General features: G+C 37.9%; 2 protein-coding genes across 2 annotated transcripts; one reads left to right on the top strand and one right to left on the bottom strand.

Annotated features, from left to right (window-relative positions):
* Positions 1–2: 2 nt before the first annotated feature.
* LOC137006572 (zinc finger protein 568-like) lies at positions 3–14,332 on the bottom strand. The gene is made up of 2 exons (XM_067367442.1): positions 13,590–14,332; positions 3–2,758 (listed from the first exon to the last, which is right to left on the bottom strand). The coding sequence occupies exons 1-2, from the start codon at positions 13,750–13,752 to the stop codon at positions 1,344–1,346; spliced, it is 1,578 nt and encodes a 525-aa protein (XP_067223543.1). The 5' UTR covers positions 13,753–14,332; the 3' UTR covers positions 3–1,343.
* A 2,700-nt stretch (positions 14,333–17,032) lies between these two features.
* Positions 17,033–17,959, top strand: LOC137005423 (putative nuclease HARBI1). Its single transcript, XM_067366317.1, has one exon. It carries the CDS (start codon positions 17,033–17,035, stop codon positions 17,957–17,959), a length of 927 nt encoding a protein of 308 aa, XP_067222418.1.
* The last annotated feature ends 1,855 nt before the right edge of the window (positions 17,960–19,814 follow it).

The following is a 19,814-nucleotide window of genomic DNA, read 5'->3' as shown; positions in this document are numbered from 1 at the left end:
CATAATGCTTACATAGAGGGACTACCCTAGAATATCAGGCACTTTGCCAACTTTTTCTTATTTTCACTGGCATTTCTGGACTAGTGTCGAGGACTAGTGCATCTTCAAGCCTAAATTCAGCATGAGAAAAATACTTAATTACAGTTAAAATCTGATACTCCAAGACTTTTACTTAAATTGGTCACTTTTAACTTGTAACAGAGTCATTTTCGTTGTAAAGTATGTGTACTTTTATTCAAGAATTGTTTTCAGGTACTCTTTACACAGGTATGACTTCTAAAACAGTTCTCTTTTGAGGGAATCCTTATATCCCTTAAGGTCCCCTTTAAATATGAAACTGTTTCCACACTGACCACATGTAAATGACTTCTCTTCAGTGTGAATATTCATGTGTTCCCCGAGGTTTCGTTCCTCTGCGGGTTTGGCTCCCATCGGCAGTGTCTGTGTCTAAAGTTACCCTGACACACCAAACCGACGCCTGACAGCCGACGGACAAGTAGCACATCCCTTCTGCGCCTGCATAAGGTAAAATGCCTTTCCGAACCAGCAGGTGGCAGCCAATCAGAATGATCAGATGGACCGAGGAGCTGCGATGCCGATTCAACATGTCGAATCAGCCAGGAAAAACAAAACAGCCAACGAGGACCAACTTCAGCCGATGGTGCGGAACACACTAAGAAAAATTGGGCCCCGTGCACATGGAGACACGTTTTTGTGAATATGCACAAATTTTGTATTGGATAAGCATTTTGTCCACATGGATCCGGCGTTTTTGGAAGGTAAAACCGCCATTTTTTAAACCGGCCCCCAGAGTGGATAAATCTGAAAACGCTGTCTTTGAGTTTTGGTGTGTACAATCTATCCGTATATTTTTAGAAATGATGATGTCATCACCCCACGTGTCGACCCTAGACGCCGCTAACAGCATAAAACAGCAGCAACAGCAATAGCAGACTCTATATGTTAATGTTGCAGAAGCTACTGAGCCAAAATAAAGTGTTATTTCTAAGCTTTACTATTGTTTGTATACAGCGTGCAAGGTTTATGCACATGCTCCAAGTCTTATTCGCTGCTGTATCACTGTGGCAGATGTACAGCGCCACATACTGGTCTGGCATGTATACTACATTATTTTGATTCATGTGGACGCAGATATTTCTTGAGACAAGAAAAAAAAAGATTGGATAGGATAAGCTTCGGCTTTGTGTGGCCGAAAAAAACTACCCGACAACTGACTGTCAGCTTGGTGTGTTCCTGCCTTAAGGCTTTTCTCCAGTGCGAGTTCTCATATGGACTTTAAGGCTTACTTTTCGACTGAAGCTCTTTCCACACTATTGACAGGCTTAATGTTTTTCTCCAGTGTGAATTCTCATGTGGATTTCAAGTGTTCCTTTTCTATTGAAACTCTTTCCACACTCTTGACAGATGTAAAGATTTTCTCCAGTGTGAGTTCTCATGTGGACTTTAAGGGTTTCTTTATGTCTGAAACTCTTTCCACACTCTTGACAGGTGTAAGGCTTCTCTCCAGTATGAATTCTCATGTGAACTTTAAGGTGTTTTTTATGTCCGAAACTCTTTCCACATTGTTGGCAGGTGAAAGGTTTCTCTCCAGTATGAATTCTCATGTGGTTTTCAAGTCTTCTTTTTCTATTGAAACTTTTTCCACACTGTTGACAGGTGTAAAGATTTTCTCCAGTGTGAATTTCCATGTGGTCTTTAAGGCTTCTTTTATGTCTGAAACTCTGTCCACATTGTTGGCAGGTGAAAGGCTTTTCTCCAGTGTGAATTCTCACATGGTCTTTAAGGCTTTCTTTACGTGTGAAACTCTTTCCACATTGTTGGCAGGTGAAAGGTATCTCTCCAGTGTGAATTCTCATGTGAACTTTAAGGCTTCCTTTATGTGTGAAACTCTGTCCACATTGTTGGCAGGAGAAAGGTTTCTCTCCAGTGTGAATTCTCATGTGGACTTTAAGGGTTTTTTCACGTGTGAAACTCTTTCCACACTGTTGGCAGGTGTAAGGCTTTTCTCCAGTGTGAATTTCCATGTGGTCTATAAGGCTACCTTTATGTCTGAAACTCTGTCCACATTGTTGGCAGGTGAAAGGTTTCTCTCCAGTGTGAACTCTGATGTGGACTATAAGGTTGTCTTCACGTGTGAAACTCTTTCCACACTGTAGACAGGTGTAAGGCTCCTCTCCAGTGTGAATTCTCATGTGGACTTTAAGGCTTTCTTTATGTCTGAAACTCTGTCCACATTGTTGGCAGGTGAAAGGTTTATCTCCAGTGTGAATTCTCATGTGGTTTTCAAGTTTTCCTTTTCTACTGAAACTCTTTTCACACTCTTGACAGGTGTAAAACTTTTCTCCAGTGTGAATCCTCATGTGGCCTATAAGGTTACCCTTTTGACTGAAACTCTGTCCACACTGTTGGCAGGTAAACGGCTTTTCTCCAGTGTGAATCCTCATGTGGCCTATAAGGTTTCCCTTTTGACTGAAACTCTGTCCACATTGTTGGCAGGTATAAGGTTTTTCTCCAGTGTGAATTCTCATGTGGACATTAAGGTGTCCCTTTTGACTGAAACTCTTTCCACATTGTTGACAGGGGAAAAAACTTTTAGTTCCAGTCTTTTGAGCTCTTTTTTGTGAGGAAGCCTGTGTTGATCTTTCCCCAGTTATGAAATCATGATGTTTATAATAATGTTCTTCCTCTTCTTGCTTTTCAATAAGTTCATGACTCATCTCTTTCAGTTCCATTAGGTCTAGGGCAAAAATAGACATAAAACAATTTAGACATTTAAAGCATCAAAACCAACAACATGTTTGTATCCTATGGATCAGGGATGGGCAACCTTGGTACTGGAGGGCCACTCTTTTGCAGTTAGGTTTCATCCCTAATCAAATACACCTGCCTGTAATTTTCAAGCATTCTTGAAGACTTAAGGCTGATTTTTACTTCTGCGTTGTATGTACCCTGTAGGTACGGTGTAGGCTGTGAGTACCACACGTAGAACGAGAAAGACATTATTTTTTTATATTCATCAAGATTTTGTAATCATTTTGGACAAGCTTACGATTAGGCAATATACAAAACAAGCTTACATTATATCTTAAGGGTATCTTTTAGTTCAAAGGATTAAATAATATGTGCAAACAAAACATATTGTTACATGTGCCCTGGGTCCATGTTCTATTATCATCATATGGACTCCCCCACCTAGGAACCAATCATGCACTCACACCTGTTTCCCATCAGTGACACACACACACACATTGCTAAATTATACCTGTGTTTCATTTCATTTCATTTCATTTCGAAAGCTACATCCTCAAGAGGACGAATTCTATGAAGGATGCGGTATATGGAGTATCCTTAGCCAGAATTAAATGAGACGACTTTTGTAGGACACACAGGCAGGAAAGGAAACATGAAATATATCGTTGCTATGCTAACGCGTTCACGGCAGCCTTGTTGCGCTCTCAGCCAATTAATGAAAATTATTAATAAATTTGTATGTAATTTGAAAAGAAAATGTATTTACTTGTTTTATTTTGGGTTATACTTAAGGAGCTGGCAATGTACAACAGATATCTGTTACAGAGACAAAGGAGGAGGATATTAGGCAGAACAAAGTTTAAAACAAAAATAAGCTTGAAACTACTTACATTGAAAGGTCATCATACTATAAGCATATCCTGTACGTTTTAGAGCTGATATTGTTAGTCCAATAAAAGCTTTAATTGACACCAGACCCAGAAAATGACAGGATTTACAAAGTGGGGATCTATGACGTCAAAGGGCAGCAATCACCGCCTCTGCAGAAGAAGACTGTCTACTTCATCACTGCCTGTTTAGCCCCGCCCACTGATTCACACATGACATACAATAGAATAGGTAGCCTGAGTAAGATAGGCCTATGTGGTGCTAAACCAGATCGAGCTACCAAGCAATAAACATGTCGTTGAGGATTATAAAATATTGTGCAGCGCCTGGACTCGACAGTAATGCAACAACATGTGAGTAACTGTGTTAAATCTAATGCTTGATCTGATATGTGATGATTCATGTACAGTCAGATGATCTTTGTCTGTGTGTCAGTTAATCAAACCAGTGACTAAACTTCACTTTGTGTTGTTTCTCTTAGTAGGATGAAAATAATCTGTTATTTAATGGTGATTGAATTATATAAAGAAAGCCCCTTTGCAATCGTTGGAGCAGCACGTTGAAGCTGTCAATCAAACAGCGAGAGTTTATCAGTGACTGGCACGCAAACTCCCGTTTTATTCAGCGAATCTCTTAGTTATATCGCGTTTGCAGTTAATGAAGATGAAAGCATTTGTTAGTGTACAGAAATTTAGTTGCAATGATGAGATCACAGCTTTCATGCACTCAACAACATGTCTGTGATCGACTACAATGTTCATCTCTGCAACCTTTCACCTCTGCAACCTCTGGAGGACGCAGCCTTCAAAATGAGACACAGCTATTGTTTAGCCTTGTATCCGACCTTGTTTCTGTGTTCCTTGATCCTGCGTTTTTGACCCTGGACTGTTTCCTTGTTTATGATCATTTGCTGCCTGCCTAGACCTTTGCCTGTGATTGGATTATTTTTCTTGTATCTGTTTGCTGGTGTTTGACCCTCTGCCTGTATGACTACACTCATCCTATTTATAAAGCCTGAATGTGGATCTCCAACTCTGTTGTCCCATCCCATACATTACACACATAAAGGACAAAAGCATTTAAGCTCAAGCAGCGCAAACGGGAAAACACTAATAAAGCAAACAGCGGCAGTTATCGTACAAAACGTAATGTACATAATACACTCAAGTCAGTATATGATTATCGTGTTTATATTTTTTCACATATTCATGTTGAGAAAAAAACTATAATATCCACATGCTCGGGTGAGAAAACGAGCTGCACTGACAGACGTTGCAGAGACACAAAGATAACGATAATACATAACGTTGTACTAAGCTAAGTTTCTAACAGAAGCACTTTGTATTTTCTGTTCGTAAATATGTCTCCCTCAATGAAACTTAAAGGAAGCATATGTCTCAAAATCATTTTGCTATTAGATAAGTTATCTTATCGGCTCACTTTGGTCATTCCTGCTCTAGGTTTAACTCATCAGCTCTGATACTCTGATCTGAGACTGATGGATATTTCAAATACATCTACAAAGTGTCCTGTTGAGGTACTTCAGGGCTGTGCTTAAGTTCCAATTTTTATGCCCTTCCCTTGCTAACTTCCCTCCATCTTAAGGACTCAGAAGTACATCATTGTTTACACTGAACCAACACTGGCTGAATCTGTCTAGCTACTTTAAATGTACCTCTCTGAGCTCTTGATTGCTTGGAATATGCAATGGAGCTGATTTGTAGATGCACTTATAGTAAATAAGTTATTGGCAGATCTGAGGGACCTAGGAGCTCAAATAAGATTCAAATAAATAAGATCAGAGATATAGGATGGTGCTTGTCCATTAAGAGCTTTAAAAACAATCAGCAACATTTTAAATTGAATTCTGAAGTACAGGAAGCCAGTGAGGAGAACCTAAACTGGAGTGATATGATCATGTTTTTTTGCACTAGTTAACAGTCTATCTGCTGCATTCTGGACCATCTGCAAACGTGCCAGTGATAAATGTGTGAATAACTTTCTCCAAATATTGAAAGGAAATTGTTCATTTAAGTCTGGAAATGATTAAATGCATATTAAATGCTTATAAACAGGTATGCAGACTGCCCCTTGGGAAATCTGACCATAATGTAATTAATTTTTTGCCCAAATATAAGACTGTAGTGAAGAGGGCAAAGCCTGTTGTTAAGCAAATACAGGTGTGGTCTGATAAATGTAAAGAAGCATGTATAAGGCACTGCTTTGAGAAAACGAATCGAGACATTTTCTTTCAATCATGTCAGGATGCTGGTCAACTTGGGTGGTCACGTGATGACGCTGAGCAAGATGGCTGCTTAGGTTGAGGGCGGCGGCACCATAGTTTACATTTTGTGTGAATATGTAGGCATTCCCAGTTTATTACACTGTTTTTTTTTTCATAAGTTTGCCTATAATAAGCGTCAACCACTACCGATATGCCTAATCCCCGGAAAAACGATTGTTGCACGTGAAGATGCGGATGAGTCCATCTCCACTGCTAAAATACACAAGTTACTTCAGAAACTTTCAGATGACCAAGCCAAACACTTCGCAGATATCCGCAAGGACGTTTCAGAAACGAGAAGAGCTGTCGATGTGATTGAGGGTAAGCTAGCCGATATGCTAACTCGGATAACTAGCGCGGAGGCTCGTCTCGATATGCTAGAAGAGGTGGAGCGGCAGCGCTGTGTTCTGTGAGCGGCAGCAGCATCTCTTAGTTTCTTGAGTAAGTTATCCAGTTGTGGATTTATCAGGAAGGTTTGACAGGATTTTTTTTTTTCTTCACCTTCCTTTTCCTTTTTTGGGTGTTTTGGATGTTTTTTGCCTTTTCCTGTTCTTGGGGTGTTTTTCTTCTTTGGATCCAGACTTCTCTCTTGCGATTTTTGCTGTCGTACGAATTCGCATGCAATTTTTTTTAATCGTGTGTAAATCGTGTTTGCTCGCATGGTCGCGGCTCGTATCATGTTCGAGGAATTACGAGCCGAGCAGAGTGCCTTACGAGCGCTTCTTGACCTCCTGCTTATTATTAATCATGTCAAAAAAGTTCGGGAGCTATCGGTTTGAATTCGTGATGTGTGCGGTTAAACGAGCCAGAAACCCAGATCACCAGCAAATACATTATAATTATGTACACAGGGTATATTTAACTCCCAGGAAGCTTCATTTAATGAAGGTTATCAACAATCCTATGTGTACTTTCTGTTCCTCCAAAGTGATTGGTAGTTACTTTCATGTTTTGGGAATGTACCCCAGTGGCTGACTTCTGGAAGATGATTGCCTTTAACCTCTCTAGGTTGTTTAAGATTAGATTGCCCTGTACGCCTGCTACACTCATTTTGAATGAATTGTCAAGGTTGGGTTTGACACTGGATAAGAGAAGAGCTTTGCTGGCCGGATTAACGGCTGCAAAAAAACTAATTGCCACACGCTGGAAACCTCCACATTTACTCTCTCTTCGAGCTTGGGTTTTAACGTATTTGGATTTCGTTTACTTGGAGTTGTCGATAGCTGGAGCCCACGGTGCAAAAGAAGCTTGGCTTTCACTGCTGACTACCCTCCGTGGGTTTCAGATGTAATTTGTAACTGAGATTTGGAGATCTGGATCCAGAGGGTGGGTGGGTATTACATAGGGTGTTTTTTTGTTTGTTTTGTTTTTTGTTTTGTTTGTTTATTTTTAATTATTTATTTTTTTTTTATTTATATATATATATATATATATATATATATATTTTTTTTTTTTTTTTTTTTCTCTTTGTTAATCATACGCATTGTTATTTATGCTTATATGTAGGTATATATGCGAATGTATACGTAGATGTGTATATGTATCTGTATGTATGTGTATATGTGTGTACATGCATGTATATATTATATACTGTTATTTATTTATTTATTCATTTATTTTTTTGGCGTGTATATACCTTCATGTATTGTTCTCTTTAAAATGTATAAAAATAAAAAAATATTTGATCACAAAAAAAAAAAAAAAGGATGCTGGTCAACTTACAGACACTACTACTTCATATATTAAATTTTGTGAAGATGCTGTGTCCGAAACTAAAACTGTGAAAATTTTCCCAAATAACAAATCCTGGGTATCGAAACAGCTTAAAGAATGTGATGTGATATGCAATAATCTCCCTGTAGAAACATCAATAGTTATCAATGAGGCTGATGTTACTGAAAGCCACTGGCCCAGATGGTTTAAAAGCCAGACTTCTTAAAGATTGTGCTCCTCAATTAAAAGGAGTTTTTACAAGACTATTTCAGTTTATTTTAGATTCTTGTACAGTGCCAAAATGTACTAAATATTAAATAAGGTAATAATGATAGCATAATGTGTACCATGGTTATTTGTACAGAGGCTCCGTAGATTTGCACTAAACAAGCCTAAACAGACAGTGAATGTGAGAGAGATCGACTGGGCCCGTGCGATTACCTGCGTCTGTCCTTCAGGCAGACATATATTTGTGAAAAAAAAGTTGTTGTGTCCAAGGATAGCGAAATCTCTGCCTTAGCATCGAAGCATTACTGGTCAGCTGAGCCTTATAAAGTGGCGCTCAACGTTAAAAGGATTTCAACAGCTTGTTTCATTTCATCTCTCTTTGAATGAATCTGTGTTTTTGAATGTGCAGATGAATGAACGGTTAAACTTTAAAGACTCAAAGACAGTCCCTTGCCGCCACCTTGTGTCACAACAATGTAACTGCACTGACTGACAGCCTGTCTAGAACGCGCAGAGATGAGTAACGTTATTTCTGCTTATACTCGTGAAATATCAGCAGAAAGTCTTGTTTAGTCAGATTCGAGGATCGAAACTAACTATTATACAATAGCTCTACCATCTTATTGTCAGATTTATGTTCTGTTTTGTAGACCCTTATTTTGACATTCTCTTTACTTCAATGCTCTATTTTCGTTATTGAATATGACCTCTCTCTCTCTCTCTCTCTCTCTCTCTCTCTATATATATATATATATATATATATATATATATATATATATATATATATATATATATATATATATATATATATATATATATATATATATATATATATATATATATCATATCCCTATGGCGGTAATACCGCATATCGCGCTATTGAGCCACACAAAAATACCACAAGGGAAATTCCTTAACCGCGACAGCCCTAGCTGTGTTCTTTCTCCTGTGCTCTTTTCTTTATTTACAAACGAGTTTTTGGTTCAGGAGGAACATTTCAGATGATTAAAATATGCCGATGATATGGCCTTAGTTGGCCTACTGGACAACTAACTCTCTGTATGATGTTGCTTATTTGTCTCACACTAAGGCCCTTGAAACTTGGTGTCATTTTAGCCAATTAGAAATTAATGTTGTGAAGACAAAATGATTAATTATGTGTAAAAAAAGAGATATGACAATCCAGCCAATTTCACTTGTTGGTCAACAAGCTGAAATTGTGGAGAATTTTAAATATCTCTGCTCAATCCTGGACTCACAGGTGAGCTTTGTCGATAACTCTGAGTATATCTTTAAAAGATGTTCACAGCGATTATTTCTTCTAAGACAACTTAGTGGCCTTGGAGTTAGTCAGCATATTTTAGAACTTGTTTACAAATCTATTGTGGAGAGTGTACCGTCTTATCATATCCCTGCCTGGTATGAAGATTTAAACTGCAGATCTAGGAATAAGCTCACCAGAATTGTGTCAAAGGCAAGCAAAATAGTTGGCAGACCACAGAAGCCCCTAGGACAACTTTATGTTGAAAGGGCAAGGAATGAAGGCGAGAGGTATCCTTGCAGATAGTTCTCAGCCTCTCTTTAGCCAATTCGAGCCCCTGAGATCAGGTAGGTGCTACAGAATACCTCGTGAATAAAAATGTGTTCAAGCGATCATTTATGCTATCCAAATGCTATTAACATTCTTAATTCCGAAAGTGTTTGACAAATGAATTGACATGGCATGAATTGTAATTTTATGAAATGTGAATTTGTCTGTGTTCTTGTTCTGTTTTTGCTGTTTTTTTAAAGCGGAACTCTGTAAGATGAAGGTTCCTTCAGTGAATCACATTGTCGTAAATACTCCAAGCACGGCTCTGGACTACAACGACTACAACGCAATAAATAACTAACTACCTTGATTCCAAAGCTGCTACTACTTCTCTCAGTGGCTGAACACCAAGACCTTCATTTGAACCATATCTAATAAAATTAATTCCTAAAGTCATAATTTGTAAATGTAGTTGGGAAACATACTGCTCACGATCCGACTCTTCTGTGATGCTAGACACTGGTATCTGGGGTTGTCTTTGCTGTCCCTTGCTTGGCGTATAAGTTGTTTTCCAACATTTGTAACTAAAAAAAAAGTAATGCAGTCTTATTACAGCACATTGTCAATAGTATGTAAATCTTTCAAAAGGATATGAATACTCAATTTGGACAACAGTCAGGAGCAACGCATGCCTTGGCATTAGCTTTGAAATCTTGCATTGGTCTAAAGTGAAGCCAGTCGCTGATGCAATGTAAACAATATTCTGGGAATTTACTATACTATTGAAACTACCGGTTGAACTGCAGTTGTCTCACATAAAGCCCGTACATGACAAATAGAGAAACGCTCATCAATCCCACCACATAGTAACATAGCAGGCGAATTAGCATGCTTGCTTCTCTGCGAGCTGATAAGCTAAATACATGCCACATAACAGTGGCTACATCTTGAAGGAAATGAAATAACAATAGATCTAATGGAAACAGTAAGAAAATAGTTGTTTGGCAAGGTTACTTACAAGTTCAACAACATAAAAGCCACGTCGGAATCGGTTTGAAGTCCTTCGCTCTGTTTCAGTTGACGCCATTCCATAAAAGCTGGTCCAAGGTTGACTCGAGAATGAGCTCTCTCTCGGTCTAGTTCACGTTTTCTCTTCCTAGAATCTTCGGACAATGGTTTCCTCCGTTTTTTTAGTGGCTCCGCCATGACTGATAATGAAATAAATGTCGTTTTGGTATGATCGAAGTGAGATCATATTGTGTGAGGTCGCTATGTGTATATTGAATTACCGTAACGCATTTTTTCACTCTCGCGTGACCGTGAACATGAGGCGAGGTCAGCACAGCTCAACTTGCAAGTACTGTTTTCTGGCCTAGACGTGCCAGAGGGGGTTAGTACACGCCTCAAACACCACTACAAGTCAATTAACCATCGTAAGGACTTAGAAAACTATTTATGAAGGTAAAAAAAGTTACTTGTGCTGGTGAGCCAAATACAATTTTTCACCTTGGTGGACAATAAAGATATACAATATAATACAATACAAATTCTCAGTTGATAGAAGCTGTTTTTAACAACTAAGATAATTTATTTTTCAAGACAAAGCTCAGAGTCAAAGATAACACCTACATTTTTTGCATGTGACATAATATATGGAGTAAGATTGTATAAGTAATTTGCTATAGAATGTCTGTTTTTGGAGGGTCCAAAAATAATCACCTCAGTTTTTTCATTGTTAAGCTGGAGGAAATTATTTGCCCTCCAGCATTTAATACCCTCAAGACAGTCCATGAGGGGCTGCAGAGAATCTCTAGTGTTCAATGGAAGGTACAACTGAGAATCATGAACATAGAAATGAAAAGAAATTGTATTTTCTAATTATGTTGCCAAGCAGAAGCATGTACAAATTAAAGAGTAATGGCCCCAATGTTTTCTTATGTTCCAGAAAATACTGTATCTATAAAAGGGCTATTTTAAAATACTTGAATATGTGGTCACACTTACTGCTGCTAGCTGGTGGCATGATAACAACTGATGAACAACAATTGATCAGCTCCCATGACCAAACATACAACCCCAACATAAAATGTGATGCCGTTGAAATTTCTCCTTTGGAAATGGATTTGTATACGTTGCATAGTTAAGATATCTCCAGAAGGGGGACTGGGGCTGTGTGGTGCAGTTTGAGGTGTCTTGGCAAAAGGGGAAATTGAAACTTTGTGTATCAGTTTGAAGTGCCTTTACAGGTAGAGCTAGACACCGGTCCTGATGTGTGAAGGAGATCCATTTAGATCCACTCTAATGGACAACACAAAACTCCCTCAAACTTCCTAGCTATTCCGTTTTTACTGTTATTTCTGTTTCTTATGCGTTACATTTTTATTATGTATTTGACTCTTCTTTATGTAAAACACTTTGAATTAGCATTGTGTTTTAAATGTCCCATACAAATTGCCTTGCCTAATTCAACTCAAATTGTGGGACTCAGAAGTACTTTAGTCAGACTGAAGTACTTTAAGTCTTTGGTTCTTTTAATTGTGATGATTTTGGCTCACATTTAAAGGGGCTCTATGTAAGATTTTTACTTTAAAAGCATAAAAATACATGTTTACAGATATTTAGGAAACATGCTAAGTTCACCTCCTTGTTCCTCAGAAAAACAATGCTACAGCCAGATATTCTACTTTGAAATGTGTGTTCCGTGTCGGAATGTCTGCTTTTTTTAAGGTCTGAGAAACCGTGTGCTGCCAGTGTATCCAATAGTATTTCGACATCACAAAACACTGCGTACTGCAGCCATGGAAACCAGCAAACAAACTGGGTCAGAGAATCGCAGATTCTTCCTGACCTAAAAAGCCTCTGCATCCATCAAAAAATCTCTATGAACAACAGATAAATCAACTCATCAGCAACCATATGCTGTAAAAGCTGGCAATCCGCATCTCTGAACGAGGGGGCGGGGCAAACAATATTTTACACTGGGTGTCATTCCTACATAGAGATCTTTTAACAAAAACCCACCAATTCACAATCTAAATTAAAATATTCCTAAAGATCAATAAAACAGAAACAGAAATGTCAGGCTTCTGAAAAGTATTCATTTCTATGCACTCAATACTTGGTTGGGCTCCTTTTGCATGAATTACTGCATCAATGCGGCGTGGCATGGAGGCGATCAGCCTGTGGCACTGCTCAGGTGTAATGAAGCCCAGGTTGCTTTGACAGTGGCCTTTAAAACCTGAATAATTCCAAATTAACTTTTGACAGGAAAATACAACAAAGAATGTTGTTTACAAGTAGCGCGTCGATTCAGCATGGAATGCAAGACTCTCACTCTCTCAATCTCTCTGCATGTGTGTGAGAAACACTTCACTCTCAGCAAAACTACGGCGAGTCGTGAGTCACACTAGAGTTTGTGGTACTTTAAATACAAGTATGCATCGATTGAGCTGAACTGAAATAGTACAGAATGATTTGTTGAGAGAGAGAGCGAAACTCTAAATGGGAGTGAAAATATCTATACTAACTATCTAGCTCATCAATGATTTGTTTGAATATAACAGGCTAAAATAATGGACACAATCTTAATAGAACATGAGCTTTACTTTATATTGCATTATTTTGACCCAAATAATGTATTGTTGGCTATTGTTACAAATATACCCGTGCGACTTATGACTGGTTTTGTGATCTGGGGTCACATTTAATGGAAACACTAAATTTTAAAGTGATGCTGTCTTACGGGTGTGGAACGGAATGAGGGTAAGAAATAAATGACAGAATTTTGATTTTTGGGTGAACTGACCCTTTAATTACAAGAAACCAGCCCTAAACCAGACCCAACTCTTGCTCTACTGTAAGTCCACTTGAATGAAACGACTGAGTGAATTCAGACACTGAGTGCGTGTGAAGGAAGAGCTGCTGATTTCAGAGTTTGTGCTGCTGTTTAATAATCATTTAAAACTGGAAATTCATTCAGCAGGTGCAAACCTTAATTAAACCATTTCATAATCATTTAAAAAGGAATTTATACCAGAATGATATTATGCTGGAATGAATGGATTCTGTAATATTATCTGTAAGATTATCCTTCTGTATATTCTCTATTTCTGTAGAGCTGGACATTTTAATAATGATCAAATGACTGAGTTCAGCTGTGAGAATAAAACCAACCTGTTTGTTCCTCAGTATCTTCATGTTTCACACTGAATGTTTCTTCAATCTTTATTTCTTCAGACTCCTCTTTAATAAACTCAGTCTTTATGTCTTCAGTCTCCTCTTTAATAAACACCATCGTTATGTCCTCTGTCTCCTCTTTATTAAACTCCATCTTCATGTCTCTCCTCCTCTTTAATAAACGGTCTTCAATGACCTGGTTGGACACAAAAACACTCAAAAATAACGCTGAGTATTAATAAACCTCATATTTAGACATTTATGATCTACATTTGGCATTTAAATAACAATAGATTATATTTAAATGATTACTCTTTTTATAAAAACATGATTAGTTAGCTTGTTAGTGTTTGTTGTTTTCGTTCATTTTCAATGTTTGTTCAGCACGTGTCGTGATTCACTGAATCATTTCTCAAAGTGTTTGATTCAATTGACTCGGAGTTGAAAAGTTCAGTTTCTCCATCATTACTCTCCAGAGACTGAACTCGTGTTCACGATGAACTCATTTTATGATATATAGAGAGAAATGAGACGCATGTTTACCGTTTCTCATCAGTAGATGAGTTTTACTCACACAAATAACATTCATTACAGTTAGATAAATAATCACAATGTTACATTAAATACTAAATGAACTATTTTAACATCGCTGGTAAAATTATTAAAACTACAAAACTTTCTGTCGATTAAAACAGCTTAAATTCTTAAAACAAACCTTTCTTCAGCAGAATCACAGCAGATGCAGGAGTGTGGCGCAGTCTTATGACGTCATGTCGTCACTCCAAAATAAAAGTCCTGTTCCGACACTGCATTATCTACAATCACAGAAGTGCAAAGACTGTTTTAGAAGATAATATTTGTATTAAAATCAAAACAGTGACATAAAGCAGAGTTCATGTGTCAGAACTGAAACACATTAAAGGTCAAAGTTCTCATATAAAAAATGTGAACATTAGTTAATTTGAGTCTAAAAATGGGTATAAAATGTGTAAAAAGTTATCTTGCAAGTCTTTAAAGGGGACCTATTATGCAAAATTCTAAACTATACCTGTTCTATCTCCATGCATATATATTCTCAGTTTATGACGTTATAGAGAATATGAATCTGACATCATTTATCCGCCATATCGACAGGATGACTAGTCACTGCGTTTTGAATTATGGGTTGCACTTCCGGTTTGGGGAACTTCCATTTAAAAAGACAAAGGAATCGTTTCAAATCATAAGGTTGCCCTACAAATCCGTCAGTATGACTGAATGAGTGGTCAATTTTACTTTCATGTTTTATTTTCAGATATCATGAGAATTACGTAACGCTTGGTATTTTAACGTAACATGTTATAACAAGAATATCTATGGCTAAAGCTCTTTTCAGCTGCTGCTTTCTATCCTTGTGATTATTTTATTTTGTCTCTTTGCATACCACTGTAATAGTATGAAAAAGGACAACATATAATGCACATTTGTGGTCTGTTCTCCCGATGTAATTTACGATAATACAATTTATTATCTGTAAAAAATTATGGAAATCACTTTGAAATAGTATCACTTAATGCTAAAGATCATGAACATTTTTTATGAAGGAACATATGTTACATACAGGGAGTGCAGAATTATTAGGCAAGTTGATTTTCTGATCATATTTTTTTTCCAAGCACATTTTACCAATTCCAATCCACATCAATCTTAATAACTACTATTAATATTGTTTTTAATCATTTATAAGTGATATATAATTGTTCATGAATGCTGGAAATGAAGAATGCCCTATATTCAGGTGTGCAGAATTATTAGGCAGGTTTTCTTTTACAGATAAAATGAGCCAAAAAAGAGATTTAACTCTGGAAGAATTTATCTTCCAGAATCTGGCAGTAAGTTTTGGAAGATCATTTAGTCCATCTCTGCAAGATGGACATTTCAGGATAAGAGATGGACTAAAAGTGAACTCCCACACCTTCCTGCCAGATTCTGGAAGATAAATTCTTCAAATAAATTCAAGAGGATGTGGTGCTGGTCCTTCAGGAGTCACTCTCAAGCTGTCTGTCTATAAGGCCTATAAAAACCCAGTCTTCATTTATTTTATAACACTTCAGCTTGTGATTCTTATTAAGAGCGGGTCATTTTTTAGGATTCTTCACCTAACCTAAGTCTCTGAGATCCTGACACCTCACACTTCTGAAGACTCCAGGTAGGTTTCAGTACTGGGAAATGGTGGCGCTGGAGACTAAAGGGTTCCTGATGGTTTCACACTTAATTCTTCACCTTAATTCTTAATTCTTTTGCAGTTAACATGATTCTTTTCTTCTCCAGCTGTTTTTGTATGACCCCGCTGACCCAATGAGCATTTCACTGTCCAATGGTCATGCTTTAACTTTGCAATTTCTAGTATTACATTAGTATTGCGTCCTTCTCATGAGTATTTAATAATTTTTGACTTTTCAGTCTGAGTTAAATCTCTTTTTTGGCTCATTTTATCTGCAAAAGAAAACCTGCCTAATAATTCTGCACACCTGAATATAAGGCATTTTTCATTTCCAGCCTTCATGAACAATTATATATCACTTATAAATGATTAAAAACAATATTAGTAGTTATTAAGATTGATGTGGATTGGAATTGGTCAAATGTGCTTGGAAAAAAAATATGATCAGAAAATCAACTTGCCTAATAATTCTGCACTCCCTGTAGTTCATTAGATCTAATGTCTGCATTTGAATTTTTTTTCAAACTCTCAAATTTCTTCAATAATATTCCCTATAGTGTACAGCATTAATTAAAAGAATTTCCTCTTTCCGATTTACATGTATCTTAAATGAATCAGTAACTGATCAAATCATGAGATTTATATCAATACTCAGCCCTTTAGTTTGATTGAATCAAATAAAATCATCACACAAATGGATTCTTCTGTTAAACCTAAACTATTAGTTGGTCTACATCTTCTTCCAGGTGTGTGGGTCATCTCGTTCACCCCATGGACATCCCATCTTCACCAGGGTGACTCTTTGTGAGCCGTTGCAATGGGCTTTCCCTCGTTGGTGAGGGAGGGCGTTACCAGCACGCACCTTTGATCCCTCACTTTATGCTGTGTAATGTTGAGGCTGGTTGGTGCTCGGACCCAGTTGTCACACTCTACAACCATTTCGCTGATCATTGCTAGATTTTCGCTGAGATCACACACCCACTGGTCCTTATTGGTGAAGTGAACCATTTCCTGGTCGTTGTCACCTTTGAATGCAAACCTTAAGTATTTTTGTTAGTGACAACATGGATTAATTCGTCTGTTTATCTGGCCGGTCGTCCTTTTTTGGTGTGACCTGTGGAAATTTCCTGTGGGTTGAAGGCTGTCCCGGCTCTTCTCTTTTTCTTTGAGCTTTCATACTTTCATTGCCATCAATACAATGAGAGGGGCATGAACACATGACTTTCTATTTTCTATCATGCGCAATTTGATTTTTCATCATCTAATTTGCATTTTCACTGTCCACCTTGTGGACAATATAGTGCTTGTTTTTGTGTACTGGCTTGCACACGCATTGTCCTACAGAGTTACATCACGGACATTTTCTTTTCCAAAATCTACTGTGTGCAGAATTGTGCATAAATTTGCCCGTCAAATAAAGAATGTAGTGGCAGCAGGCAGGGTCATTTGCTATCCTCTCCCAGGCCAACTTTATGGAGTTGACCATGGATTTGCACAACTGGCACAGCATGCTGCTTTCCAAAAGGCTGCTGGAGCAATTGATGGCTGCCACATCAGGATCAAGCCGCCAGGATGCAATAAAGAGGACTATTTTAATTACAAACAGTTTTATAGCATACAAATGCAGGCTGTTTGTGATTCAACGGGTTGTTTTCTGAATATTTTTGTTGGCTACCCAGGATCTGTTCATGATACACGTGTTTTTAAAAACAGTCCACTTTACTACAATGCTGAGTATCCTCCACCTGGTTATTTGCTTTTTGGTGATGGTGGGTATCCATGTATTGATACGCACATTTGCGTCATCACACCATTTAAGATGCCCTTACAAGGACCAGTGCAGGAGAGGTTCAACCGGTGCCATTCACGAGGCCACACAATTGTTGAGCGAGCTTTTGGAATGATGAAAGCAAGATGGAGGAGAACATTGTTCTCAGCTTTGGAGGTGAAAGTGGGCTTCTGCACTGAAGTAGTGACTGCATGTGCATTCCTACATAATGTCTGTTTAACGCATGCTGATGTGCTTGAACCTGAGGATGCTGACGCCACATCCCCACCTTCTCCTGATGCAGCAGTTTTTGTGGATAGGTCTGGAGTCCAGTTCAGGGACAGGCTGGCTGCACGGGTTTCTGCTCCTGTTGGTGTCCAACGTCCACCTCCGTGAAGTTGGCACCCCATAAAGCGAAATAATCCCCAAAAATATGTCATTCGTTTGTGCTACGTTTGTGCTGATTTGTGCCGCAAAAACGAACGTTTGTGCTGGTTTGGTGTTTGAGATATTAAGCATTATTTTTTTGGTCGTGTGACGTCATTCTCCACCCCATGTCGTTCAAATCGCTTCAAACCGGTGCCATTCGTTTGTTCTCGATTTGTGCTGGTTTGTGCCGCTAAAACAAACACTGTAACTGTTTTCCTTCCACAGATATAACAAATATAATTCGGGAGCTGTGACGTCATTCTCCACCCCACTTCGTCTAAATCGCACGAAACTGGTGTCGTTCGTTTGTGCTCGATTTGTGCTGGTTTGTGCCGTTAAAACAAACACTGTAACTGTTTTCCTTCCACAGATATAACAAATATAATTCGGGAGCTGTGACGTCATTCTCCACCCCACTTCGTCTAAATCGCACGAAACTGGTGTCGTTCGTTTGTGCTCGATTTGTGCTGGTTTGTGCCGTTAAAACAAACACTGTATCTGTTTTCCTTCCACAGATATAACAAATATAATTTGGGAGCTGTGACGTCCACCCCATGTCGGTCAAATCGCTTCAAACTGGTACCATTCGTTCGATTTGTGCTGGTTTATTGCCCGTTAAAACAAACACCGTATCAAAGACCTCTTCTTAAATATAACGAAAAAATGTTTTATTAACAGTTATGTAGCCTAACTCTCCACACCCCATGCCATCCATATTGCTCCAACACGGTATTGTTCGTTTGTGCCGGTTTGTGCCGTTAAAAGAATCCCTGTAATTGATTACCCCTTTTTTTTTTTTTTTTTTTTATTATATATATATATTATATATATATATATATATATATATATATATATAGGCCTAATAATAAAAAAAAATCTCCTCCCCGTCATCTTAAATCGTTCCAAAATGGTGCTGTTCGTTTGTCCAGGTTTGTGCCGTTGAAAAGTACGAAGACCCCTTCTTAAATGGACTAAATTTGTGCCAGATATTGTCACAACCACTTAGGCCTACATGTTACCTGACTACTTCTGGAACCAGGCGTGTTCTATGCTGTGCTATAGCACTGGGACAGATATTTGAATAAATAATTATAATAAAATACAATACCATTGCATGGTAAATTTTCAAATACATGTTTAACGTCTTTCTTCGCTCTTCAAAAACATTAAACAATGCATAAAGGTCTGCATACGGAAAAGATGTATGCACTGAGACTAAAAAAGTCATGTGTGCAGGGTAATTTACAGGTTAATTTAAAATTTGTTTGGCACGTCAGAGAAGGGAATTCTTTTATTAATTATTGTGCAATCAAGAAACCCAGAGGAACGCGTGTATAACATTTGAACACATCGATTCGCATCTTCCGCGGACAAAGATAAAACGCTGCAACTAACAGGCCTCTTGTGGAACTGCTTATGCTCAGATTATTTCATCATCTAACTGCAATTCACCTTTCAAACAAACACAGACTTTAATCACTGTCCATGTAAAGTAGCCTATAGGCGAAGGCAATTTTCTTTAAATAAAACAATAATAATGAAGAAAAAAAAAACAAATACACTGTATAAAGTGAATTGCAATTGTTACATTAAATAGAACGAGTTAACGGATAAAATTAGTGTTGTTTATAAATTAATTCATATGATTTTGAGTCCTTGTTTTTCCCTTCTTGGCTGGAACCAGTTAATTAGGCCAAGGTGTTTAGATTAGACTACTTTATGTTTAGATTGACTGTTAGACTATATTTCGATAATAATCAGGCTGCAAATCAAATTGTATGTCATTTATAGCTCATTCACCAAACAGTCGCAATTGTTTGTG

The sequence above is a fragment of the Chanodichthys erythropterus genome, chromosome 3 (assembly GCF_024489055.1).
Source record: "Chanodichthys erythropterus isolate Z2021 chromosome 3, ASM2448905v1, whole genome shotgun sequence".
Classification (NCBI taxonomy): domain Eukaryota; kingdom Metazoa; phylum Chordata; class Actinopteri; order Cypriniformes; family Xenocyprididae; genus Chanodichthys; species Chanodichthys erythropterus.
Note: the sequence above shows the minus strand (reverse complement) of the source record. Positions and strands in the feature narration are given on the sequence as shown.

What these genes read in the sequence shown, in the direction of transcription:
- LOC137006572 (XM_067367442.1), bottom strand. Translation starts at nt 13,752, where the DNA reads ATGAAGATGGAGTTTAATAAAGAGGAGACAGAGGACATAACGATGGTG. An exon ending in AGATACTGAGGAACAAACAG is followed by an intron (nt 2,759 to 13,589) that starts GTTGGTTTTATT and finishes TTTTTGCCCTAG; the next exon opens with ACCTAATGGAACTGAAAGAG.
- LOC137005423 (XM_067366317.1), top strand. Translation starts at nt 17,033, where the DNA reads ATGCGCAATTTGATTTTTCATCATCTAATTTGCATTTTCACTGTCCAC.